Genomic DNA, 23006 nt, shown 5'->3' on the forward strand with positions numbered 1-23006 from the left:
AGTTGTCATCTTCAGAACCCTCCTCACTTCTGCTATGACACCTATCAAAAATCAGACAACTCATAATGATTGCTCGGTTGTAAGAAAAAATTCAGTAACCCCAAAACAGAATATCAAATACTTAAGTTGTATGTTCTGAATCATTTAATTGCATGAATTTACTGTTACCCATGTCCTCATTCTCTCCTTGTTTGTCATGCTTACTCTTGTCGTCTTTTCCTTACTATATTTTTGCAGGGTCCCAAACCTGATTGAGGCCTTTAGGCCCTACCACAATCCAAATAGAAATATTGTTTGCCACCTTTTTGATAGTATTATAGTTTAGAATTTAGACTGCTAACATTTTTAATGAATGCATGTGGACCTTACATCTTCTGAATTCCTAAAGAGTTCCTCTTGGCATGTAATCTAAATGTTTTGCTTATAAATTTAAAGTGATCACACTTTTCAACACACATTCTGCATAGCCCAAAGGTAATGCCACAACATCTTATACTGAAACATTTTGTCATCTTTCTTATACCCCCAGCTTTTTTCTTTAGTCAGAAACAAGGGGGCTCTAAAGATTAAAACGTTGAGCCATTATTGCCAGTCTTTTTTTCCCTCAAAACAATTTATAACCATATCAGCATTGTTTCAGTTAGTTAAACAAAATTACAAGATACATTTTTAAAATACAAAGAATGAATCAAATACCATTCGCTCTCAAGTTTAATCCCAATGCTACCCCACATCAACCATTCAACAAAATAGAAAGTATTATTAAAAGCTAGTGCCAAATTTAATCTGTGAATCAAGTCCATTTGTATTTATTTATTATCTTTTCTATTATGCTAATTTATGTAATATCTTGAATGCCTCACAATTATTAAAAATAATAGAATAAGTCTCTCAGCATCACCGTTTCAGAATAGAGAAATGGAGGCAGAGTTGAGTGACTTGCTGAAGGTCACCCAGGAAGCCTGTGGGCACACTGGGAATAGAACCTTTTTTCCATTGTTTAAATAAGACTGTCCTTACTTTCACAGCAGGCAACCTCATTGTACATTCTGTATTTAGTTTGCCAACTTCAGTGGGGGTTTTTATTGTATATCAGGACAGAAATCTGGGTGTTTACAAATATAGGTTATTTTGTTGAACCTCATATAGTTGATTACAAAGTTATAGATTCAGTTTGCTGCCACCGGAGGAATTTGAGAGGGGAACAAAAAGTAGCTTGATTATGATTTAGATGTAAATCCATTAGGAAGGCATGAAAGTTGATATTTGAGAAACCAGTGTCAATGTTCATTAACATGTGTGATCTCTTCTAATGATAACTTTGAATTATTTTTAAAATATTTCCTTTATTTGCTTTTAATATATAACAGTTTTAACTATTTTTGTTCAGATAAGTGACATTCAGCACTTAGCAAATGGATGCGTAATGACTGGAGCCTGTAGTTTCTAATGTAAATTGTGTCAACTCTAGTCCTGCAGGCATCTCTCCGAGAAGAGAAGAAGCTTCGTGTAGAAAATGCTAAACTGAAGAAAGAAATTGAGGGACTGAAACAGGAGCTGATCCAAGCAGAAATTCAGAATGGAGGTGAGAGAGAAAGGAAGAACTATATCTTCACATGTGTGGGCATAGATCCTGTCACCATCTTTGACTGCTGTTTTGATCACTTGTTTAATACTTCCTGATTCATATTCTTGTAGTCACACCCATGGCATATTTTTTGGCTGCTTTGGTGACACTTTGGAATACCATACCTCTCGGTGGTTAACCACCTCTGTAATTTAAATTCTCTTGTAAGTTGCAGAAGTGACAATTACATATGAAAAGTTTAGTCATGGTTGGGACCGTGCCTTTCTAAATGTCTGTACAGTGCCTGGCATAATAGGGACCTAAATTTGACTGAGGTTTCTGGGTGCTCTTACAATACACTGGAAGATGTTTGGTGACGAATGCGTTTGAAACTCTGTGTACCTCATTTAGGTACCTCATCTGGAACTGAGCTCCTTTGAAGACCTAGCCACAGTTGAGGGTACTGAGCACTCTGGGAAAGCTGCGCCTAAATGACTTACCAAGGTGGTCCAAGGATTTTGTGGTGGAACTGAGATTAGAACATAGCTTTTCTGAGTCTCAGCCCTGTGGCTTTTACAACAAAGACTTTGTTATACCACTGTTCCTCCTCTGTCATTGTCCCACAGTCTGGGTCTATCTTTTTAAGCCTGGGGCTGATATAGTCCTCACCCTTATTATGCAATTTTACTTTTGAGAGAAAAGGAACAAAAAGAGGAAGCTGCAGTGTTCCAAATACAGCATGAGGGTTTCATTTTCTGCAAACAAATGTTCTTGAAGAATATATCAAAAAACAAAACAAAAAAAAAAAACATTTTTAGTCTATTTGTTTCACACTTCTAGTACTGGAAACCAGATAAGACAATATCTAGTGAAGCATGATCTTACTGCTTCTCATTACTGACTTGTTCAGGTGTTAAATCAGCATGTGCAGTCTTCAAAAGAACCACCACTTCATAAATGCAGAGGTTCAACCTCCTCCTTTCACATGACTTAATCCCTTTAATATGCTAGACTATCCATGAGTCTGTTTTTTTCCCCCAGTGGCCGAGAACCTGCAATAGTTCACCTTAGTATTCTTTTCAGATGTGGGATAAGCAGGTATGGGTAAGAGGTGTCTACTGATATTTCACAGAAGTATTTTACAGAAAAATATTCCTATTACACATAAGGAACAAGCCTCTATGTATACAAAGTTTTCAGGTTGCAATTGTAGTGTATAAAAAGGATAGAGAATTAATATCCTGTTTAACAAATGTTTTGGATAGACTTTACTTCTTCATTTAGGCAATTTATGTGGATGGAGAGCAGAACTAAATGTTAGGCCTTTTTCTACTGAATAGAAGAACGTTTTATGAGTCTATTATGTATTCACACTACAAGGAACATATAAACCAGCATATGGAATGAGGCATCTTTTAAGAATGGGAGGAACAAGAAGCCTTTCCTGAACTGGTGACCAAAGGGCAAGTTTAACTGTTGGCTGCTTAGCCTGACAACAGTCCAAAGCAAAATAATGGAAAAGCTGATATGGGATCCAGATGATAAAGAATTAAAGGGTATTTATGCTAGGCTTGGATATATAAACAGGGAGTAGTAGGTTAGAGTAGGGAGATGATTTTACATCTGTATACGACATTGGTGAGACCAGTATTGGAATACTACATGCTTTTCAAAATGTGGACACCAGAACTGTAAGTTGAAAAACTGGAGTTCATGCAGACAAGAGCCACAAAAATGATTTGAGGTCTGGAAAAAAGGCCTTACAGTAAAAGACTTAAAGAGATCAATCTGTTCATTTTATTGAAAAGAAGATTGAGAAGTGACTTGATTACATTGCATAAGAGCCTTCATGGGGATAAAATACCGAGTACTAAAGGATTCTTTCTCTTTACAGAGGAAGGCATAACAAGAACCAATATCTGGAAGTTTAAGCCAGACATATTTAAAGAAATAAGGCACAATTTTTTAAGTGTGGATGATTAACCACTGGAACTAATACCAGGGGAAGTGGTGAATTCTCCATCTCCTGATGTCTTCCAATCAAGACTGGATGCCTTTTTTAAAGTTTATGCATTAGCCCAGGGGTGGCCAACCTTTGGCTCCGGAGCCACACGCGGCTCTTCAGAAGTTAATATGCGGCTCCTTGTACAGGCATCAACTCCGGGGCTGGAGCTACAGACGCCAACTGCTGGGGGGTGCCCACTGCTCAACTCTAGCTCTGCCCCAGGCCCTGCCCCCACTCCACCTCTTCCCTGAGCCTGCAGTGCCTTCGCTCCTACCCTTTGTCCCCCACCCCCACACTCCCGAGCCTCCTGCATGCCAGGAAACAGCTAATTGGGAGCTGCGGGGAGGGAGGAGGAGGCGGTGCTGATCGGCTGGGCTGCCAGTGGGCCAGAGTCGCTGGGAGCAGGGTAGGGGAACTGATGGGGGGCTGCTGACGTATTACTGTGGCTCTTTGGCAATGTATGTTGGTAAATTCTGGCTCCTTCTCAGACTCAGGTTGGCCACCCCTGCTTTAGCAAAACACAAGATATTGGGCTCAGTACATGGGTAACTGAGTGAACTTTAATGTCCTGTGATATACAGGAGATCTGACTAGACAACCTAATGGTCTCTCTTGGCTTAAAGTCTATGAATCTAAGGAACTGATCAACAGAATGGCTTGTGATGTCTTCTCCAAGTAAAGACCAAGGGATCTTTAACCCTTTCCTTTCATCTTGGAAGCGCATGAATAGTTCATATGCTTTCATTACCTTTTTGTGGAATGTGCAGTGAGTACTTACAGGACCTGTCATAAATATAAAGGGAAGGGTAAACCCCTTTAAAATCCCTCCTGGCCAGGGGAAAGCTCCTCTCACCTGTAAAGGGTTAAGAAGCTAAAGGTAACCTCGCTGGCACCTGACCAAAATGACCAATGAGGAGACAAGATACTTTCAAAAGCTGGGAGAAGGGAGAGAAACAAAGGGTCTGTGTGTCTGCCAAGCTCTGCGATACAACCGCATTTGCTCCAACCCTCAGACAGAGACAAACACCTACAAGATCTCTGTCAAGCTTTCTTACAACTACAGTACCCACCTGCAGAAGTAAAGAAACAGATTGATAGAGCCAGAAGAGTTCCCAGAAGTTACCTACTACAGGACAGGCCTAACAAAGAAAATAACAGAACGCCACTAGCCGTCACCTTCAGCCCCCAACTAAAACCCCTCCAACGCATTATTAAGGATCTACAACCTATCCTAAAGGATGACCCAACACTCTCACAAATCTTGGGAGACAGGCCAGTCCTTGCCTACAGACAGCCCCGCAACCTGAAGCAAATACTCACCAACAACCACATACCACACAACAGAACCACTAACCCAGGAACCTATCCTTGCAACAAAGCCCGTTGCCAACTGTGCCCACATATCTATTCAGGGGACACCATCACAGGGCCTAATAACATCAGTCACACTATCAGAGGCTCGTTCACCTGCACATCCACCAATGTGATATATGCCATCATGTGCCAGCAATGCCCCTCTGCCATTTACATTGGTCAAACTGGACAGTCTCTACGTAAAAGAATAAATGGACACAAATCAGATGTCAAGAATTATAACATTCATAAACCAGTCGGAGAACACTTCAATCTCTCTGGTCACACAATCACAGACATGAAGGTTGCTATCTTAAAACAAAAAAACTTCAAATCCAGACTCCAGCGAGAAACTGCTGAATTGGAATTCATTTGCAAATTGGATACTATTAATTTAGGCTTAAATAGAGACTGGGAGTGGCTAAGTCATTATGCAAGGTAGCCTATTTCCCCTTGTTTTTTCCTACCCCGCTCCCGACGTTCTGGTTTAACTTGGATTTAAACTTGGAGAGTGGTCAGTTTGGATGAGCTATTGCCAGCAGGAGAGTGAGTTTGTGTGTGTATGGGGGTGGGGGGGTGAGAAAACCTGAATTTGTGCTGGAAATGGCCCACCTTGATTATCATGCACATTGTAGGGAGAGTGGTCACTTTGGATGAGCTATTACCAGCAGGATAGTGAGTTTGTGTGTGTGTTTTTTGGAGGGGGGTGAGGGGGTGAGAGAACCTGGATTTGTGCAGGAAATGGCCCACCTTGATTATCATGCACATTGTGTAGAGAGTTGTCACTTTGGATGGGCTATTACCAGCAGGAGAGTGAATTTGTGTGTGGGGGGGTAGAGGGTGAGAAAACCTGGATTTGTGCTGGAAATGGCCCAACTTGATGATCACTTTAGATAAGCTATTACCAGCAAGACAGTGGGGTGGGAGGAGGTATTGTTTCATATTCTCTGTGTGTATATAAAGTCTGCTGCAGTTTCCACGATATGCATCCGATGAAGTGAGCTGTAGCTCACGAAAGCTCATGCTCAAATAAATTGGTTAGTCTCTAAGGTGCCACAAGTACTCCTTTTCTTTTTGTCTATATGCTGGGTTTCTGCCGGGGATGGAGTCTTAGAACTTTTAGTAAGTAATCTAGCTAGGTATGTGTTAGATTATGATTTCTTTAAATGGCTGAGAAAAGAATTGTGCTGAATAGAATAACTATTTATTTCTGTCTGTGTATCTTTTTGTAACTTAAGGTTTTGCCTAGAGGGGTTCTCTATGTTTTTGAATCTGATTACCCTGTAAGATATCTACCATCCTGATTTTACAGGGGGGATTTCTTTATTTCTATTTACTTCTATTTTTATTAAAAGTCTTCTTGTAAGAAACTGAATGCTTTTTCATTGTTCTCAGATCCAAGGGTTTGGGTCTGTGGACACCTATCCAAATTGGTGAGGCTTTTTATCCAACATTTCCCAGGAAAGGGGGGGTGCAAGTGTTGGGAGGATTGTTCATTGTTCTTAAGATCCAAGGGTCTGGGTCTGTAGTCACCTAGGCAAATTGGTGAGGCTTTTTACCAAACCTTGCCCAGGAAGTGGGATGCAAGGTTTGGGGAAGAATTTTGGGGGGAAAGACGCATCCAAACAGCTCTTCCCCAGTAACCAGTATTAGTTTGGTGGTGGTAGCGGTCAATCCAAGGACAACGGGTGGAATATTTTGTACCTTGGGGAAGTTTTGACCTAAGCTGGTAAAGATAAGCTTAGGAGGTTTTTCATGCAGGTCCCCACATCTGTACCCTAGAGTTCAGAGTGGGGGAGGAACCTTGACAGGACCACCTGCTGTTACTTGTGAAAATAACATCTCATTTACTATTGATGTTTGTAGGATGAAGTACCCCTGTCTCATTGTCTGGATAACAGGCTTACAAATTGTAGTGGTCCTGTGATGAAAGCAGCTTTAATTTGTTGGCTGTCAGCATATTTCACTTTGCCAAACAAATATTGCAAGTAACCAATCTGAGAATAATTTATCAGAAAGGTTAAGATTCTGTCATGGTATTTTTAGTAAAAATTAGGGTCGGGTCTCAGGCAATCAACAAAAATTCATGGACCCCCACAATCTGTCCCTGACTTTTACTAAAACTTTTACTATCCTGCGGGGGAAGGGCAACAAACAGCGCGCTGTCCGGGGCTGACTGCCCCAACTCAATCCCAGCTGCCGTTCGGGTGGGCCCCCAGGGGTGGGCTGCCAGCCCCTGCAGCAGTGGCTAACTGCTGCTGCTCTAGCCCCAGAGGGATGACCTAACCCCAGCCACTGCTTCAGTTCTTGAGCCGCGGCTGACAGCTGCTCCAGCCCTGCCCTAGAAGAAGTCAGAGAGGTCCTGCAGAGTCACAGAATCTGTGACCTCCGTGACAGAATCATATCCTACTTATCAGCAAGTGTTGCTAATATGAAACTAATATTGCTAAGATTTGAAAGAAAACTGTACTGTACTTTATTCATGACCACATATCTTACTACTGCTGTAGTTACCACACACTTCCTGTAACACATGCTTCAAATAAGTTTAATTATCCTATGCTTTACAATATGCAAAATTTTCTGCACAACATACTTCATTATTATAACAGTGGGTCATCTCATTTTATGCCACCATTCCCTCCATTTGTGGCCTTTCTTAAGGTACAAATCACTGCCTGTCTAAAAGATAAAAGGTTTCCAGAGATAGTCAGTGCTTGTTTCTCAAAATTAACAATCAAATATAAACTATGGTTGCATTTAAATAAAGCAATGTTTATATGGGAGGGGGAGAACAGACTAAAGGTTTTTCTTAATTCTTGTCTAAGAAAGGCTGCTCAAACCTCATTAGAACAGGTTAGATGTCTTAGTTGCAAAGGCCAAAATTTGGTAACAGTAACTTTACATATCACATTACATGTGATCTCCTTTCATTTTTTCTGTCTCCCCAGTTAAATTTTTCTTCTTCTCAGACTCTCTCCTGTATCTCCAACATACATCCTTTGGGGCTTGTTAGAAGTTTCTTCTTCCAGCTCTCCGTCACTGGGTGCTCTTCCTACATAGAAACCTCTAGTCTGTTTCCTCAAAGTGTAATAACAAATGTATGTGGTTAAAAATATGACTTACCGAATATATTATTTATTTATTAAGCACAGTGCAACCAGTGCTGTACAAAACACAAAATAAAGACAGCCCTTGCCTAAGAAGATTACCTTCTAAAAAACAGACATGAAGAGGATTGGACATGTTAGTCTTCATGTAACATTTGGGAATGTCTTAAATTGTCACATTGGTACTTACCACATATCTGTGGAGAAATGTTTTTGATGCCCCAGAACGACTTTTTTTTAGTTGACTGAAACAATGATTGTTTAAATTCTCTCTTAGGCTCACAGTCCTGTACTCACTTAAACCCCAAGATCATGTCTTTATCTCTCCAGTTCTCCCCCACCTCAAAAATGGTTTCTGGGTTCACATTTTTTCTGTATGTAAAAAAGTGTTTTTGCAATCTCAATCAATCATGTATCATTTTAGCAAAAAAAACCAACCCTGTGATGGTAATAGTCTCCATTATATTTTGCCTCCTACAACTTTTATATTCTTCATAACAACATTTAAAAATTATAATTATGCTATAACTGCTTTTCAAATTATTTTTGTCTCCTGGTGATTTAAGCCTCGATTCTCTAAAGATTTACATTTGTGCTTAATTTTATGCACATGAGTAGCCTCATTAAAGCTAATGGAAGTAGTCACATACATAAAGTTGAGCATAGGCATAAATTTTTGCCGGGGCCTTTGCTTCTCATTTTCTCTTTGAGTATGTGTTTACACAAAGTTGTGTTTTGCTTTTAAGAGTATACTTAAACCTCAGATTAAATGGAGATGGGGGAGGGAAGGAACAGGTAGGCATAGGACTGGTGGACTCACCTCTCTTGCTTTTTCTTTTTCTTGTGTATTTTTAAAGTTATCCATTTTCTTTGAGGGAAAAAATATTAGGTTTCCCAATATAAAAACAATAATACAGCTATTTAATCAGAATAAATTTTGTTGTAGGTTTGTATGGTGTGTGAGGTCTGCTTAGTAAAGTGACATAGTTGGATATTTGAAATATTGTTTATTTTATTTTCTGAAGCACTCATTTCCTATGTTGTTTTCCTTTAAATTTTCTTTGTATTTCAGATAAAATGCCCTGATTTCAATTATAGTTTTAAGGAACTTAAATAGCATTTTAACTTCCATCATGTTTAATTTTAGTGAAACATATCCCAGTTCCATCCAGTGGAACCATTTCTACAGCTTCATTTTCGGAAGACTTACCACAGCCTATACCTGTCACATCCTATCCTTCTGGTCCCAAAGACCAAATTAAAGGTGGAAGTGAAGAAAAGAAAAAAAAGGAGAAAGCAGAAAAAAAAGGTATTTCCATTTTTTGAATCCCTTAGGCATCTACAACAGTTAGTTTGCAGACTTGCTGTTTAGATTTTTATTGGAGAGGATAGAAAAGAGCAATCAGTAGAGCTACAGTAGGAAAAGTCATACACATTAACTCTTAAACTCCTGGAGAAAGGAAGTATTTACAACTAATGAAAAAAAATAATCAAATAGGTGTGGGGCACTTAAAATTTAAGATGGATATTGGGCAGATTTGTGTCAGTGTGGCTGAACTGTAGGTTGTCTTCCCTTTCAAAATAATAAATAAAATGCTGAAATTTTGAGGTAGTGTGTGCAACACAGCACATGAAATTAAATAACTCTGAGGTTCATAGTTCAATTTTGATTCTACCATTGATACCATGCAAGCAACAGCCCATAAACTAGCTTAGAGAATTTACTTAATAAAAAGTAGTAATGTGATATAACATGAAAGGGTAGAACCCAATGTAGTTTGACTGTTTCTTCTGCTTCTTTTCGGAAAACTCTCTTAGCGAATGAGCTTCAACATCCTATTTAAATTCATCCCTATCAACACTAGTGGTATTATTGTTTGGGTAGGGGGGAGTACATTGAAATCAGCTAGGCAAATAACATTCCTGGAAATTAACACCGTGTGTTGGGACTTTAAATATTATACCCAAATATATTTGACTCAATTTGATATTTATTAGCTGCCTGTAGTAACCTTCATGTAAGAGTATTTAATGAAGATAATAATTTAAGAAAGAGGAAAAAATATAATTATAAAATACTGATTACATTTCCACAAAGGTCTGTTTAGCAACTCAGTGCATGATTAGGAAGGGTCAGTTTATGAATAGTACAATTCACTATTGATGGAAATGAATTTATTTCTGGACCTTCTTCAGAATTTGGACATCCCTATGGCAGTAAAGGGACCGAAAGGTGGGTATAATCATTTTCCTTGTCTTCAGTATGCAACCACTTTTGTCGCAGACTAGGATATCACTGGGATTCATAAAATTTGAAGCAGAGACCAGATGGCATCTCTAAAGCAATAAAGTGATGCACAATTTAGAGCATCTTTTGCTGGGATCTAGTGATTACGGGTTTAATAAAGAATTGGTAAGTAAAAGTAAACATATATTTAACTTTTGTATCACTTTTTCCCCCCTTGTCTTGGTCAGCTGTTTAACAGTATGACAGTAATTTGGAAGGGAAGAAATTTAATTTGATTATCTTTGAAACATACTATTGTAATATCGTAAGAGACAAGGGATATATCTAGGGGCTTATGTATCACTGTGATGGGCATTTACTCAACTTGCAAACCAGCTAGTGTGCTAGTGTGCAGCGTCACGCCATCAAAATGTGTGACAAATGACTGAAATATGTAACACCTGTTTGCTTCTCCCATGATTCTCAATTTTTCTCCCCAGTTGTTCCCCTCTTTGTTTTTTCTCTGTTTGCTCCCATGTTCCCCTTTGCCTCCTCGCTTGCAAACCTCTTGTCTTCTGTGGGTCTGTGGCTTGCAGTGGTGGTAGCAACAGCTCTGGGCTGAATATGGTAGCATCAGCAGGAGGCTCGCATCTGCTTCCTGGAAAAACAGAAAAGGAGTGAGTGTGGCCTGTGCACATGTGTATATAGAGATATGCACAGAACCTCTTCTTCCTTTTTTCCTGCTGACAAGCACTACTCTGGCTGTGGCCAAGGGCAACCTGAGAAGGTGGAAATGTGGGACAGGGAACCAGAATTGGCTCCAAAGTTCATTGTACTGTGAAATGCAACAGTTCAGAGGTCAGGTGATGAGTATGATGTAAATACATAGGATGTGGGAGGCAACGCTGTCATGTCGTCATCATCATATTACATTACGTGTTAATTTGTTGGAAATTATTCTATGTGCTCTCTTATAATGAGCTACTAAATAACCTTATTTACAGTTACTTTTTTGGTGGGCAGAAGGTGGTCATGATTAGAACTCCCGATTCCAGTTCCTTACTCAGAAAGTTGTATGAATTTATATATTTCTGAAGATGAGCTGTTGCCTAATGTATAACTATGTTTTTTTTTATGTTATCTTTGAAAGTTGCCACTTTGTACAGGCACGGTCCTGTACTGGAACATTTATAAACCAAAATTTATAGACAGTTATTTACTGAAATTACCAGTGAAAAGAAAGGTGCTTCACTGTCCCTTTTTTCCTTCCTGAAGATGATGTTTCATCTTTTGATTTTACATATCATGGTAGTAATGACAGAAAGATCAAGCTTCTTTAGATGAAAAAATTAGCATCTGGAATACACATGTCTTAATTAAGATGCTACTCCCATGGATTGTAATTCAGTAAACCAAATGTGAACGTTTCATCTTCAAACCAGCATACGTGTTCTTATGTACGAAATCATTTATTACAGCCCTGAGAGTTTACAAAATGGGAGTTGTTAATTTAAAAAAGAGAAGAATATCTGTATGAGTCCTAATATGAGCCAATTCTTAAATCAATATGAGTAACAGCTATGAATCAATTGAAACTTAAGATGTCTTTTTGATAATTTCCCATCAAACACACATATTAATTCTTCCTTCTGAATATGGCAAACATTTGGGCAGGTCAGCAATTCAGATTTTTTTAAGATAAAGGATGCAATACCTTAAACCAGCTTTCCAGCAATAATTTGATGAGAAGTGATTAAAATATCTTTGTATTGGTGCAAGAGAAATATCAATTTATTTTATCAATATACAACATTCTTGGAGGCTTTTTAAGGCCAAGAAGACTATAGGGATCTTGCATCACTTTTTTATTAGGTATCATACTTGGTGTCCATTTTGCTGGTGAATTACTAGTACTAAGTTTGCTGCTGCTGCTGTGACTGTTTGCGGATCATACATAACACTGTGTGTTTTCATACAAAATAGCCATATTTAAAATCAAGATGACTTTTAACTTAAAAAAGAAAATAAACAGTAGTTTTGTTCGTAATGTTAAGTTTTAATATTTATGGGAAATAGTTACCAGTGACTGTAGTTTAGGTCTAAGAATGACATGATTTGAAATAATGGGTGCAGGTAAGAAGTTACATCTTTCCTTTGTTTTCCTCTTTCAGAACACAGGTATCCAGTGGTGATACTAAATGAACTGAAGTACTGTATTTATACCTCACACTGAGATTGTAGTTTCTCTTGTCCATACAAGTTGGTTTATATGTATAAATCTTAGGGAGTTATTACTGCATCTAATTAAACTCACTACTACAGGAGAGAAGAGGGAGAAGAAGCAGCAGCCGCCAGCAGCTGGGAGTGATGGCTCTAGACTGATGGATGTTTCTCGTCTGGACCTTCGCGTCGGTTGTATCATCACTGCAAAAAATCACCCTGATGCGGATTCTCTGTATGTCGAGGAGGTGGATGTTGGAGAAACAAACCCAAGAACTGTTGTTAGTGGCTTAGTGAAGCATGTGCCTCTTGAACAGGTGCAAATGAAATTACTTTTACACAGTATTTGGCTGCGTAATGTATACTGTCTTAGTCCCAAAGAATGCTGGCTAATGCTAATTCTGTTAAAGTGACTCCTGGTTTATAGGAAAGACATGTTCTTCCTCAGTGATCTTAATCTTTTATTTTGTTTATTAAAAATAATATTTTAACTATGGAAGGACAGATTTTAAACTAGATGACAAGCTGTACTTGTGCATCTGTAAATACTCTTTCTGTTACAAAGTTTCTCGCTTTTAAAGGAGGTCAGAGTCTCATTGAAAATTTTTGAAAGGAAATTTTGATATTTCACTCAGGCGGCCGGTGTAGGGGAATAATATAATATAATATATAATATAATATATAATATAATACAGCACGTAATGCTGTAAGTAAATGATTCAGGATTGATGGATCCCTTCCAACTCTAACTTTTATGAATCTGTGATGATTATTTTTTTCCATATTTTTCACTTATTTTTATTGCTTATTTTGTTTAAATTATCATATCGGTGTTTAAAATGCAAATTTATTCTAAATATAAATGTGTTAATGAGATTAAAATTTCTAGATTCATATGTCTTATTTTGCTTCCATAAAATAATTTGTGTGTTTATAAGCAATTTTATTAGAAAAATGCTGACCTTTTTGATTTTTCAGATATTTTTATATGATCACATAGACTTTTGGTCATATACTGATGTTTATTTTAGTCTTTGGATCTAAAGCTGCTTAATTATTATCATATGGTTCCTACTAGGGAGAGGTCCAAGCTTTAAAGCCTGTGTCCAAATCTGAACTTTTTTTAACCTTGAGGTGTTGTAGAGGGATAGTTTGAATTCCAGCTTCTGGATTTGTCTGTTAGAGAGATATTGGTCACCAATTTCCCAACTTCACAAGATTTCCTGAGTGTTGGATCTGAGGTTTTGTCTGGGGCCATCTAGACTATATGCCAGACACACTGACATTTAAAATAATTAAATCTCTTTCCAGAACTCACTTTTTATATTAGAATTGGAACATCCAGCAAACACTTAAAAAAGGAATATTTTAAAGTTATTTAAAGTAAAAGCAAATTTTATGGTAATGCTCCCTGTCCGATAATTCTGTTTCTAATGTTGTAGCGAAGAAGTAATGTGTTTTTTAAAAGTCTACACAAAGATATTTTCAAATTCTTCTGTCACACCTGTAACATTCCAAGTTTCATTTAAGTGTAAGCTGCATAAACAGCACACATGTTTAAAAAGTGTGTGTTAGGCATCTTGTAGCCCTGAGATGTTAACTGGAATGAGAGCACATAAAACAATCATCTTCTTGTGTGTATCCAGAAAATGTTTAGTTTTGTTAAAGTCTTCATGCCCATTCTTTAAAGTTCCTCTGAATCATAATCACATGTGGTACAATATAAGAAAATAATATAATGAGAAACATTTGGAAAAGTAGAGTCTTAGCCAGTCAGAAAAGGATACTAGTTTGACTTTACTGGAAACATTAATGGAAGAAAACCATCTGGATATTGAAGTTTACAAGTGTGTACATCCTTTTCTAACCTGTAGCATTGTACCTAGAAACATTATTCATGAACTCTTCAGAATATAAATAATATTAAAGCTCTCTGGTCACTCACCACAGCCACTCAGGGGGTGTATGAAGAAGGTAATTCAAAACCCTTCCCCTTTCCATTTTGTTTCAATCTAAATTTGGCTATATGCATTTACAACATATTTCCATTTGTTTCTGCACTTCAGTGTTAAAGGCTATATACTGTCTGTCCCAGGATTAGTTTTTGTAATCAGTCAAAACCAAGCATGAATAAAGAGCACAATACTATTGCAATGTCCCTTTTATTCTGTACATTGGTCTATCTCGATTGTTATGCAGCATTCAGGACCAGGCTAGCTCAGATATTTGCATTTCAAATATTTAAATAGAACCACTGACATTTTACATCATCATATGTTTCTGGAGATTTACTTTCATAACAATGGCTTAAAATATACAACTGTCATCTGCAAAATGTACTGTATGTACCCAGTAGATATATAATATCAAGAATATATTTAAATTGTCTATTTTCCATTATTCCTTCTTGTTTTCAGGGATTTGTATCTTAATGCTAAGAAAAATTTCTTTTTGTTAAATTTTCTGACTAAATATTCAGAATTTTGCACATGTGTAAATTTTATTAAATTCAAAAGGAGTCGTGGTCTTGCTTTAAAAAGTTATGCATTAATATGCAGCAATCTCAATCTGAGAACAATTTTTTGTGGGATAGGGCGAATTTGAAGACATTTTTGTTTTGTTTAAAAAAGTTTTGCTTCAGTTTTATTCAACTTAAAAATTATTTTTTCTAGGGCAAAATAGTCTCTAATGGGGTCTGGTTGCAGTACTTACTCTCATTATTATTTATTAATTAAGAAAAACAGAAGTGTTTATTGTTTTAAATGACCAAGTTGGTGTGTGCAGTACATACAGCCATTTTCATTTGCTCAAAAAATTTCTCTTATCTTTGGTATTTGGGCTGAATGGGAACATACAGCACAGCTGTAATCTGTATCCTGAAATTTAAATCACCCAAACATTTTTATATAATTACATATTTTATATAGTAACTTTAGTTTGTAGAAGTGGGTTTTTTTGTTTTTTTGTTTTTTTTTTAAAAAGGAAATTCCTCTGCTAACAGCACTGTACTAAAGACGGCCTAAAGTTGTGACCCAAAACAACAAAAGCATGGCAAATGAGTAAAATATGTATTACCTAATATTTTGGCAAATCAAGGCTCAACCTTCAAGACTTTAGTATGGTACCCTGTTGTGTCTAGGTGCTGGAGGACAGCCTGGAATGTTTCATCCTTAATTGTCTGTTTCCTGGCTTTTATTGACTAATAGTCTAAAAAAAATAGTCTAATAACCGAGTGGTTATTATTTCTGGTGTATTATTGTTGTTGTTAGCATAGTTATATGTATACAAACAATATTCAGTCTACTGTATATATGCATATTACATGTATTAAGCTTTCTCCCTCATAATCAATCCTCTTTTTTCTATAATAAAATAACTCCCAAAACCTTAACTCAGTTTCCTTACAATTTTTTTTTAAATGAATATCTGTTCTTTTTTGTGCAGATGCAGAACCGGATGGTAGTATTACTCTGTAACCTGAAGCCTGCAAAGATGAGGGGAGTGGTATCTCAGGCAATGGTGATGTGTGCCAGCTCACCAGAGAAGGTGGAGATCCTTGCTCCCCCCAGTGGGGCTGTTCCTGGAGAAAGAATCACCTTTGAAGGTTTTCCTGGTAAGCAATATGTATTATTGGGGAAATGGGGAAAAATGCATAGCCAGGAACTTACATATAAGTGCCATAGTTGTCTCTGAGTTGGAGCTGATTATACAGTAAGTATTATAAATTGAGTTAAATTGCAGACATTTGTAATATTCATGTGAAGAATTCATATTTTTATAAGAATACTCTAGTATTCTTTGAATACATAGCATAAAGAAGGATTAAAATATCTCACTGAAAGCCAAACATTGGGGATTGTGGGAGAAATAATAGTTCTCATACCTAACACATAGTGCATTCTCATCCATAGCTCTCTTTATGAACGTGGTCATTTTCAATATTTCCATTTTGCAAATGGAGGCGTGGAGGCATAGACAGGCTAAGTGACTTGCCCAAGGTCACATAATAAGTCAGCACCAGACTTAGTAATAGAACCAAAGTTTCCTGTCTCCAAATTCTATATCCTTCACCTCATAAACATATGCAGAATGTTTTCTGGTAAACATCTATTTCTAAGGTGAATTTTGAAGAAAAGTTTTAATATTGCGTTCTTCAAATAATCTTTGGCTCCAATAAACATATTGTATTTGGTTATGTTTTTACATTTTTTTTAAATGTTTTTTTTAATTCTGAAAATGACAGTTTGCTATGATAGAATCAAACCTGGTCTTGCTAATTTGTATCCTGAGTGGGAGAAAGATACCTCCAGCCCCCAAGTAAAGTGTGTGTAGAGTTTGTGAAAGGTGCTGTACTGACATCCCAGTATGGTACAGTTATTATATTCTAGTTGCTCACAGATAAGCATCACACAGGTAATGGTACTGAGTGTTTCTCCACCCAAGTGTATCATCACAATTCTGTCAGACCCACCACCTGAGGATGAGAGGGATATTCAGTTTCCACTTCTTTTCTGAGCCTTCCTGTTGACTCTATCAACCAAGATGCCAATATATTGTTTGTGGTGGTGGTAGAGCTTATAACCTCTATGTCATGGGTTCAGCTTAACCCCAGACAGGCAGTGATGAGCTCCACAGTTCATTATCAGTTCCTGGAGCCATCCACTGTCAAGCACAAGTTGTCATCTTCTGAAAATGATCATCCAGATAGATGTGGTGTGTATGTGTCAATACGGTCTGATTCCTTCCTACAATACCTGTCGCTTAAAATTGCGTTGCTATGTGTTGGAAATACTGTGCCATACTTGACGCACTACTTAAAAGGCAGGACACTCGGCTTATTGAATATTTATCTCCACAGCATACCTTTTATATAAATACTTCTTAATGTAATCTTCTGGTACTTACAAAAAGATTTTGCATGGCATATCACTGAGAAAGTGAAGTCTCTGCACTGGTGCTTTTCAGATAGATGAAATGTACATTTTATTAAGACTTAGCTGCTGTACCTTGTTGCTGTAATTCAGAGTGTATTACAAATAATATCCTGTTTAAAGAGGAAATAATTATTGGAGCATTTTTTTCTTTTTTGGTTTTATATATTTAAAAGATAGCATTTTATTGCTGAAGAAAAATCAGATGCACTGTAGATTATGTACAATGTGAACTAAAATCCAGAAATCTCCAATAATAAAAATGACTTTTGTTTCCTTTACCTTATAGTATTGATCAACTGCACCCCAAATCTGCTGTTCAAGTGTTTTGTGTTTGAAGGGTGAAGAATTTCTAAAGAAAATGGTTACATGGCAGTCTCAAAATATAAACAGAGCTAGTCATTACAAATATATCATAAGAGATATGCACACACACACACCACGAAAAATAGTTCATAACCTTAAACCAAATTAACTCATTAGTAAATGCCAAAACTGGAAAGAACACATAATTGCCCGATATTAGCCACTTTTTATTTGAAACCAAGGAAATCCCTGAGATGAAACATCTTAAGTCACATTATTTTTTTCAGATCTTGGATTCCTTTTGCTTTGACATTTTCCCAGTGTGGTTTAGCTGGCACTCTGCTGATTCATTCTGTTGGAAAATGTGCTATTTAATTATGTCAATCTATTTAACTGGCAGACTTGAAGAGTGCAAAACACTGAAATTATCTGCCTTCAAAAAAAAAAGCTGTTGTGAGAAACACATTGTTGTGAATAGAAAACATATATGTTTTCTTTATTACTCATTGTTTCCAAAAAATGTTCAAACTCCCTTATGCTAGTGGGTAGCACAAGCTGCAGAATAAGCTTTGCTAGTGGGAAAATCCTAGTGACAGGATCATGAGGATCAGCCTTCACTGCTCTTTCTCTTAAGCATATTTTATGCTGAGGTCAAACCCAAAAATCTGGTGTTCATGCATACTGGTATTCTATTGACACAGTCTCTTTCTCGAAAGCTGTATTATAAATTAAATGTGGTGTGATGGTTCTAAACCTTGGGCCTGCAGCCTGTGATAGAAGACTCTGTATGTTTTACAACAGCTTCCTTCTGATAGGAGCCATGTGTCTACAAAAGTAGTAAGGTACGGGAAGCGGAAAGTTGGAAGAACCCTGCCAACCCAGTTGTAAATGGTACCCCTTCATTGGCCTTACATCCTGCAACAATTTTTTTTGTCATTCACTATCATAAACATTTGTTTCGTAAAAGAATAATAGATTGAACCAAAATACAAAAGTAAAAATTTCTGGGGCACACGGAAGTGTGATTCATGTGACACTTTTTCTCCATTCCCAATCCACCCAAGTAGATGTTTTCCATCCCCAATGTTAAATTATAGAAATCCTGGTTCACATAGTATGAATCAGAATTGTAATTGGAAATACATTGGATGTTATGGCTGGTAATTTCTTTCACTATGGGCTACCTTGGAGCCTATCTCTAACTTTCAAAGAGATTTTAAAATCATATCCTTCTAAACTGCTCCTCCTACAGATTTAACCTTAGTGAGAACGCGATCCTGCCAATGTCCTTTGTGAGCTGTGTGTTAGATCGTTCGCTATCTCTTAAGAACAGTGATCAAAACAGTAAACATTTAACCTGGAACTGTCCCACATTGTGTCTTCTTGCTAAAGCTACTTAAGTAGTGATTTTATTTTTTAAATCAGATGGGTGAAGAGTGTCTCCCTTGGGTTGACTCCTGCATTATCTTTATTACCCATTGTTTCCAAAAAAAATTCAAATTCCCTTATGCTTGTGTTAATCCTGCTGACAGCTTTGAGGGGTCAGCCTTGACTTGCTCTTTATCATGTCATATTTTATGCTGAGTCCAAACTCATAAATCAAAAATAAATGATCAGAAATAACATTTGAAAATGATCACAGAGCTATGTAGCTCTGTTACATTGCATCCCGTCTGTTCTTGCACACCAAGCCACCTGCCTAATGGGGCACTTCTGTAGCAAAACAGTTAGAATTACTTTTAAGGAAAGCTTCGATCCATCATTAGATTTCCAAAAGTCTTTTCATAGTGAGAATCAGCTATGTCCGCCTTTGTTATAAAATTGTTCCCAGGTGTTGGTGCATATTGATATTCTATTGACCTATTCTGTTTCACAAAAGCTGTATTATAAATTAAATGTCGTATGAAAGTTGTACTTTAGAACTAAACCTGTGGCCTGCAGTCTATGATAGAGCGTTTGTTATGCTTTACAACCAGTTCCTTCTGATATGAAGCCAGAGACATCTGGGGAGATTTGATGCTGCCAAATGAAGATTTTTACAACCATTTTTTCTTTAAATTGACTTCTGGAGATAAACATTTTAGCTACAAAATATGGCAACTATTCCCTAAAGCACCGATGGAAAAAATATTTTTTTTCAGAAAAACTGGTAGCTACGAGACAAAGCCAATAACTGTTTTTTGAGGATACACCACTCATTCTTAACAGCACAAAATAGACATTCTAGAATAGAACCAATCATTACATATGAAAACATACAAAACATAGATCAATAAATATGAGGAAAGGCTAGAGCAAGCCAACTTGATATAAAAGATATTCTTTTGCTAGTTATGAAGGAAACACTTCTAAGTGACAGTCAGTTTTTGGCAGGAATCAAGAGTATTTATAAATCGCAATAAGGTAATTGGTATAAAGCAGCACACAAGATGGAAGGAATCATGCATTCATACGGTATATAGACTAAAATTTTGAAGGATATTATCAATATTTATTTTTAAGCTTTTCTTTTTTTATCGATTTTAAATTTTCAGTTTTTCAAAATTGTGTGTGTTAAGCTTTCAGATTTTGTCCATATAAATTTTCACAGTTGTGGGAGATTGAGGGATCAGACAGTAGGGGGAGTCAGATAGTAATTATTTAATGACAGTATATGTTAAGATTTAAAAAGTTTAAGCTTCATAACCATTAAAACACAAATTGTCCACATTTCACATGTCCACAAAGTCTGTGTCTTCAAATCAAACTCAAGTCCTCAAGCAGCATTTTTCTTGCTTTGCCCACCTATAAATTTCAAACATCATCAATGGAAGTATTTTTCCTCAGTTTGTGTGTACTGTGAAATTGACACTTACCATTAAAAAGTCTAATCCTTCCAAGCCTAAGTGTAAATAATATATAGCGTGGAAGGTTCGTTTTGTTGTTTAAGAGTAAATAACTTGCAAGACTTCACATAAAATGTAAATGCAAAACAGATGTAATTTAGTACATTTCACTAGGTTCATTTTTAGGGATGAGGAAGTAGGACGGGGAGAGAGTGCTGATTTAATCACAGTAAAAAAAAAAAAAAAAAAACCTGTGAAACACACACAGACAGGCATGTGCATTGTCCCCAGCCTTCTGCAGGGCACTGATCCTGCCTAACATGATGGAAGGTTTGTTCTGAATCATTAGGTCAGTAAGATTCAGTGAGGGCAAGTCTACACTACAAAATTAAGTTGACCTAAGTTATGTCAACATATAGCCACCACAGTAATTAAATCGCTTTTGAATGTCTGCACTACGCTCCTTGTGTTGACAGCATGCATCCTCACGAAGACCGCTTGTACTGATTTAACTGTCAGTGTGGGGCAATGTGGGATGGCTTCTGAAAGGCAGCAACAATCAATGTAAGCAGTGCAGCGTCTATACTGACGCTGCATCGGCCTAACTACATCCACCTAAGCACTACGCCGCTTGCAGAGGTAGAGTTATTAAGTCGGTGTAGTGGGTGAGTTACATAGGTGGGAGCTATGTTTTAGTGTAGATGTTAGAGTTAGGTTGACCTATGCTGCCTGAGACATAAGCTGCCCGAGAGCCTGACATTATCATACCAGCTTTTCTCCCCATTGTCTTTAGCCATCAAAGTTTTAATTTGCCAGAACACTGATGACTGTTGAACAGTCTTATCAGAGTTGTTTCTAATGGCCCATTGACTGAGACACTGTCCTAACTTTTGGGTCACATTGTTAGCAGTGGCTAAACAAATTACCAGATGTTGGAGGCTAATTATTCATTCTGTCATATATTTGTGCATACAGTTTTGACTGCCTCTTTTGTGCTAAAAAATTCAATCAGGTTTAACAATTACTAGATTTTAACTTCTCAAGCAGTGAAGGGCTGGTCCTTTGAGTCCTCTGGTCCAGTGGCTCTCAACCTTTCCAGACTATTGTACCCATTACAGGAATCCGATTTGTCTTGCATTCTCCGAGTTTCACTTCACTTAAAAACTACTTGCTTACAAAATCAGGCATAAAAATACAAAAGTGTCACAGCACACTATTACTGAAAAATTGCATACTTTCTCATGTTTACCATATAATTATAAAATAAATCAATTGGAATATAAATATTGTACTTACATTTCAGTGCATAGTATACATAGTCACTGTATGAAATTTTAGTTTATACTGACTTTGCTAGTGCTTTTTACGTAGCCTGTTATAAAACTAGGCAAATATCTAGATGAGTTGATGTACCCCTTGGAAGACCTCTGTGTATCTCTAGGGGTACACCTATGTGTGGTTGAGAACCACTGCTCTGGTCGTTAGAAGATTGCATAAGGATAACCAAACACAATGTAAGCAATGTTCAATCTTTAATCATTCTAAATGAGTGCTGGGGATTATTCAGCGATTGGTTGCTTTGTCTTTATCAATGTGATAGTTGCTTGTACATGTGTGGCTGTTTCAGACATCAATTAATTCCTGATGGATTTTACAACTTTTAAGAAGGTTCCCTAACCCAGTGTCATCTTGCATCATTGATAAAATCAGCACTCAGTTCTTTGCTGTTTTAAATTCATTGTCTAATGGCAATAATTAGCAGCTGTGCAAAACTGTAATTTACACATAATGTATGTTCTGAACCTAAATTTTAAAGACTGTCATTAAAACCTAAAATGTGAATGTTACCAATTATTAGTCATTCAGATTTTTAACAAAAAAGACCCAAATTGATATAATTTATCTCCTTATGTATATCCAAGCAATGCAGTGATTTTGCAGATTTTTGGTACCCTTTTTCAAACCTCAACTGTTTTTAAAATGAAATATTTTGATTTTGGAAAGAAATTTATGTTGAGATATTGAAAAGCTGAGCAGGAAGTTTAAACTCATTTTCCATTAAAATTAATGGGAGATGTGTGTCTAAATCTCCTACTTAGCTTTTGTATACCAAAATCTCAAGTTTGGCTGAGCCACTGCTTTCTTAAAAGCAAAGCTAACCAAGCAGTTCAAAAATAGCAGTACCAGGAACATGGAACTCACATTATTTATTTCAAATTCATTTTAATTTCCAAGACTAGTTATAATAATTTTAAACACTGATAGATTTTAAGTGAGTAGTTTAAACCATGAACATTCAGTTTGAGTCACTGAAATTAAAATAGAAAGGACAGCTGGGTCTGATTTTAATTTGAAGACTGAAAGCTTATGTAGCAGCAGCGGCAACAACAAAAAAACAACCCCAAAGCAGATCCAGCTGTCCCAAGTCAAGCAGAATGGACTCATGGTTAAAAATAACAGAC

General features: G+C 37.0%; 1 protein-coding gene across 2 annotated transcripts in view; it reads left to right on the plus strand.

Annotated features, from left to right (window-relative positions):
- Positions 1-23006, plus strand: part of AIMP1 (aminoacyl tRNA synthetase complex interacting multifunctional protein 1) — a 64894-nt gene that overhangs the window by 37742 nt on the left and 4146 nt on the right. For both annotated transcript variants that reach the window (XM_077815110.1, XM_077815111.1), the window contains exons 3-6: positions 1472-1585; positions 9183-9344; positions 12585-12799; positions 15927-16095. In XM_077815110.1, coding sequence (XP_077671236.1) covers positions 1472-1585; positions 9183-9344; positions 12585-12799; positions 15927-16095 — 660 coding nt within the window. The remainder of the gene's footprint in view (positions 1-1471; positions 1586-9182; positions 9345-12584; positions 12800-15926; positions 16096-23006) is intronic.

The sequence above is a fragment of the Eretmochelys imbricata genome, chromosome 4 (genome assembly GCF_965152235.1).
Source record: "Eretmochelys imbricata isolate rEreImb1 chromosome 4, rEreImb1.hap1, whole genome shotgun sequence".
In the NCBI taxonomy this organism is placed as follows: Eukaryota; Metazoa; Chordata; order Testudines; family Cheloniidae; genus Eretmochelys; species Eretmochelys imbricata.